At 47.3% G+C, this 5,110-nt stretch overlaps 1 protein-coding gene across 1 annotated transcript; it reads right to left on the bottom strand.

Moving 5' to 3' along the window:
• Positions 1-2,694: 2,694 nt before the first annotated feature.
• Positions 2,695-3,739, bottom strand: LOC116081997 (olfactory receptor 8S1-like). The gene has a single exon (XM_031358802.1). The coding sequence runs from the start codon at positions 3,716-3,718 to the stop codon at positions 2,783-2,785; it is 936 nt and encodes a 311-aa protein (XP_031214662.1). The 5' UTR covers positions 3,719-3,739; the 3' UTR covers positions 2,695-2,782.
• Positions 3,740-5,110: the final 1,371 nt, after the last annotated feature.

Here is a 5,110-nt window from a genome sequence, read left to right as displayed (position 1 = left end):
TGGGCTCCTGAAAAATCAGAAATAAATTAAATACTTTCTTACTCAAAGTAAGAAAGGGAACAAGCAGGGTCCAACCACAGTCTGAACAAAGCAAAACAAGACTCCAAAAGTGTAAATCACTCAATGTCCAGTTCTCTGGGATCCACTCGCTTCTGTGGCTCTGCCCTCTGCAGCACAGTTTGTCTTCTAGGCACCAGCTGGCTCCACTCCATTGCTGCTGTTGTTCTTGGCGGTCATCCCATGGTACTGGCATCTCCAATACACTCGAGTCTTCTGCTGCAGCTGGGCTGCACTTTCACCAATAGCCTCTCCTGGACTCTTCATGGTGCCTCAGTTTCTCTTTATGATCTCTTCAGTTCTCGAGCTTCAGCTGAAACTGAGGCTACAACTTCCCCAGTGGCCTCTCCTAGCCTCTCACGGTGCCCAGCCTCAGCTGCTTTCCATGACCCCTTCGTGCCTTTAAAACCAATACCACCTGGTTTTATATTACCAACCTTGGCTGCCTCTGGAACACAGCTTGTGTGCACCAACCCCGAGGAACCTTCCCAGAAGGTCTGGGATGCGGATCTTGTCTTAATCATAGCCAGCTCTTCAACTTCAGGTAACTAGCATCCACTGTCCCAGCAAAGCAAAGGTCTTACTTTAGTGGTCTGGTCTCCTGCTAATCACAGCTAATTATTCAGCTCCAGCTTATCAAACCATAGACTCTTCACACAAATGTCCCTGTAGAATCTTCGCTTCCCTCTAAAACTCCACAAGCCAGGCCTCCATCATCTGCGCTGCTCTTAATCACCTTCCAAGCTCCTACAGAGTAGCCCACTGAGCTCTCAACACTCAGTTGCTTTTCTAGCCCCAAGTTTCACAACCCTCCCTGAAACAAGACAGTCAGGTGTGTCACAGCAATATCCCATGATCACGGTACCAGTTTCTGTCCTAGTTAGGGTTACCATTGCTCCGATGAAACACCATGAGCAAACTTGGGGAGAGAGGGCCTATTTCAGCTTATACTTCCAGGTAACAGACTTGGGGAGAAAGGGTCTATTTCAGCTTATACTTCCAGGTAACAGACTACAACTGAAGGGAGTCAGGAATGGAGTTCAAACAGGGCAGGATCCTGGAGGCAGGAGCTGATGCAGAGGCCATGGAGGGTGCTGCTTACTGACTTGCTCTTCATGGCTTGCTCAACCTGCTTTTGTATAGCACCCAGGACCACCAGCCCAGGGATGGCTCCCCCTACAATGGGCTGGGCCCTCTCACATCAATCACTAATTAAGAAAATACCTTACAGCTGTAAGGAACAGAGGCATTTCTCAATTGAGGTGCCCTCCTTTCAGATAACTCTAACTTGGGTCCAGTTGACACACAAGTAGTCAGCACAGTGTGTCTGTGTGTCTGTGTGTCTGTGTGTCTGTGTGTCTGTATGTCTGTGTGTCTTGGGTTTCTACATTCACCTGTCACCCCAGTAAGGCCAGTCCCCAAGCCATGCAGATCACCGAAATCCAAACTGGACAGAATGCAGTGGCCAGCTCCAAATAATACATCTACAGTGTAACTCCTACACCTGAGACTCAGGGAGCATTGTGGAAGGGGGAGAGAAAAGACTGTAAGAGCCAGAGAACCTGGATACCTGCTGTGAAGTAGCGTGTTCTGGCCATGACTGGGATGCTGCACTCGTGAGACCCCAACAATATTGTCACCTAAACCAGATCTGCATAGTGATGACACCAGTTAACATATTAACACTTTAGGGGCAATAAGGTCCTACCTGTAGTTCAAGAGCTATAAGCAACCAATGGCTGCTAAGGACAGAAAATCAGTTTTCTCCAGAGATGAGACCCCTCATAAGTGGCCAGCCCTAAACACATCAACACATGAGTAACACTAGATGGAGTTGTATGTTTTATAACACATGTACATACACATGCACCCATGTGCTCATACACACATATATATGCACACACATACACACCCATGCACACACACTCATGCACACACACATACACACATGTGCACAATGCACACATACATGCACACATGCATATACATGCATGATGCACACAGGCATGCACATGCACACACACATGTGCACACACATGAAGGAAGTCAGGGCAGGAACTCAAACAGGGCAGGATCTTGGAGACAGGAGCTGATGCAGAGGTTATGGAGGGGTGCTGCTTACTGGCTTGCTCAGCCTGCTTTTGTATAGCACCCAGGCCACACACAACACACACACACACACACACACACACACACACATGCACACACACACACACGCGTGCCACCATCACCACCACCACCAATAGTAACTATAGAAGATAAGGTCATAACATTAAGATTTGGGACATGGGAGGAGGGGGAGGTGGGGAGAGGAAGGATGGAAAGGATATAAATTCAGTATCAAATTCTTAACAACTTTAAATTAAAAAATACATGAAGTTGGGGATAGGATGGTGGGTGTGGATGTTGAAGAAGTTAGGAGAAAGTAAATGTGACTATGATCAGAAAACACTGGATGGACCTCTCAAATTAATAGAACTATTTTAAAAATAAGGCATCAATTTAGGGGTTGTAACTCTCAACTGTGTAACTTGGGAAGAAAGTTGTAGAAATGTTAGGGAACAAAGTAAAGACAAGACAGGTTGTATATTATCTATGTAAACACAGTTTTATATACATTTTCGTTGTGAGCCTAGCCAGGGAGAGCGGCGTAGGCCTCCCAGTATGTCAGTGGTCTAAAACACTTGACCACATTGAGTCTTCATGCCATTCCGGGCCTTTGCCGTCACTCCAAGTATCGCAGGCACTTCCCTAATGTCCGTTTCACAGCAGCCTTTACCTCCTGGTTCTTCAGACTATAGATGAGGGGATTCAGCATGGGCGTGACTGCGCTGTATTGCAAGGAAGAGAGCAAATCGAGAGAAGAACCAGATGTGGGCATAAGATACCGAACCAAGCCTGACCCAAAAAACAAGACCACGGCTACGAGGTGAGAAGAGCAGGTGTTAAATGCTTTGCTTCTCCCGGTGGTGGATTTCATGCTTAGCACGGCGGATACAATGCGGGCGTAAGAAAAGAAGATTGGGAGAAAGGTTCCCAGCCCATGCAGCAAGGTGGAGCAGACCAAGATGTCGACGTTGATGGAAATATCTGAGCAAGACAGAGGAAAGAGAGAGGGCAGCTCACACGTGTAGTGGTGTATGGTGTAGGCCTCGCAGAAGTCCAGGTTCACAGCCAGGAGTATGATGACGATTGAACTGAGAGAGGCCAGGCCCCACGAGAGCAGAACCAGCTTCAGGCAGAGTTCGTTGCTCATCATCTGCCCATAGAGCAGCGGGTGGCACACAGCCGCATAGCGGTCATAAGCCATCATTGAAAGAAGAAAGGCTTCGGTTCCCGCAGTGATGAACACGAAGAAGACCTGAGCCAGGCAGCCCTCCACAGAGATGGTTTTCTTCACAGACAGGAGGTCCTTCAGCAGCTTCGGTACCGTGACGGATGAGAAGCAGAGATCCAGGAAGGACAGGTTGCTTAAGAAGAAGTACATGGGCGTGTGGAGGTGGGAGTCAGCCGTGATCACCAGCAGCATCATCAGGTTCCCTGTCATGGTGAGGACGTAAATGCCCAGGAACAGCGCGAAAAGGAGAGCCTGGATCAGGGGGTCGTCAGAGAGCCCGGTGAGAACGAACTCCGTGACAACGCTGTGGTTGCTCCAGGCCATTTGCGGATGGCACGTCCTTGGGATAAAGTAGAAAGAGATGGCATCTCTAATGATTGTGACCATGTCCTTTGGGGTCCCTTCGCTTTGTCTGGACTCCACCCAGGCATCTCAGAGGTGCCCTCATCTGTATCTCTGTGGATGTTTCAAATCCTGTTAGGTCATCATTGATTTCAGGTCACAGTATTCACAAGCTTCAAGGGAATTCTATCTGCTCCTCACTGGCATTATCAGGAAAAGTGAGTGTCCCTGCACCCTCTGCTCACTCAGAGACTTAGCTCCTACTGAACTCTTTACGGTTCAGAAATGTAAAGATGTGTAGAGCGTATTTGCAGACTCTTCTCCTCTTTCTCTGTCTCTATCTCTGTTTCTCTTTGTCTCTGTTTCTCTCTGTCTCTCTGTCTGTCCGTCTGTCTGTCTGTCTGTCTGTCTCTCTCTCTCTCTCTCTTTCTCTCTCTTTTGGCTCCTTACTGGGGCCGACTCAAGTACAATGTACACAGTTCCTGAGGTCACAACCTTATATATGAAAATGTATTTCTATAAGACTAGAAGAAGATGGGTGTGGTGGTGAGGACTTAGATCTTGGCACTTTAGAAGCTAAGGCAGGAGGATTGCTATGAGTTCCAGGCCACTTTGGCCTTCAGATGTATTAATAGGCTAATCTCAGGTACAAAATAAAATGTTACCTTGAAAAAAAAAACAAAGGAAACCATGGGTATAATGAAACTAATTTTAGTTTTTTTATGACAGTGTAATCATAAAATATAAATTAAGTTTTTATGCAAAAGCAGTTGGTGTGTATTGAAGTCCTAGTGACCTCATAGACCGTACACTCCACTTCCTCAGAGCTTCACCCAGAACCCTTTCTCACCCGGAACACTTCCTCAGCCGGAACACTTCGTCAGCCGGAACACTTCCTCAGCCGGAACACTTCCTCACCCGGAACACTTCATCAGCCGGAACACTTCCTCAGCTGGAACACTTCGTCAGCCGGAACACTTCCTCAGCCGGAACACTTCCTCACCCAGAACACTTCCTCAGCCGGAACACTTCGTCAGCCGGAACACTTCCTCAGCCGGAACACTTCCTCACCCGGAACACTTCGTCAGCCGGAACACTTCCTCAGCCGCTGTCTCAGCTGATTTCAAAGAAACTCTGAATCTGTAAGCATAGCTAGACACTTTTTATACACAGGAAACAGAGCCCCCTCCCCTCCATTTTTCCTGTGAGAATTTTGATACCCAAGGATATTTTTGTAATGTCAGCATAGTGACATGTAAAAGAACAATAAATTAATGACACAATTTTCCTTCGGTTGTCAACTCCACGTCCAGCTTGGATCACAGTGACAAACTATGATTTCTTACTGTGATATGCACCCACCTTTAATCTTTT

Source organism: Mastomys coucha, unplaced genomic scaffold (assembly GCF_008632895.1).
Source record: "Mastomys coucha isolate ucsf_1 unplaced genomic scaffold, UCSF_Mcou_1 pScaffold11, whole genome shotgun sequence".
Classification (NCBI taxonomy): domain Eukaryota; kingdom Metazoa; phylum Chordata; class Mammalia; order Rodentia; family Muridae; genus Mastomys; species Mastomys coucha.
Note: the sequence above shows the minus strand (reverse complement) of the source record. Positions and strands in the feature narration are given on the sequence as shown.

Bases quoted from the DNA above. Each gene is read 5' to 3' on its own strand.
- LOC116081997 (XM_031358802.1), bottom strand. From the start codon at position 3,718: ATGGCCTGGAGCAACCACAGCGTTGTCACGGAGTTCGTTCTCACCGGG.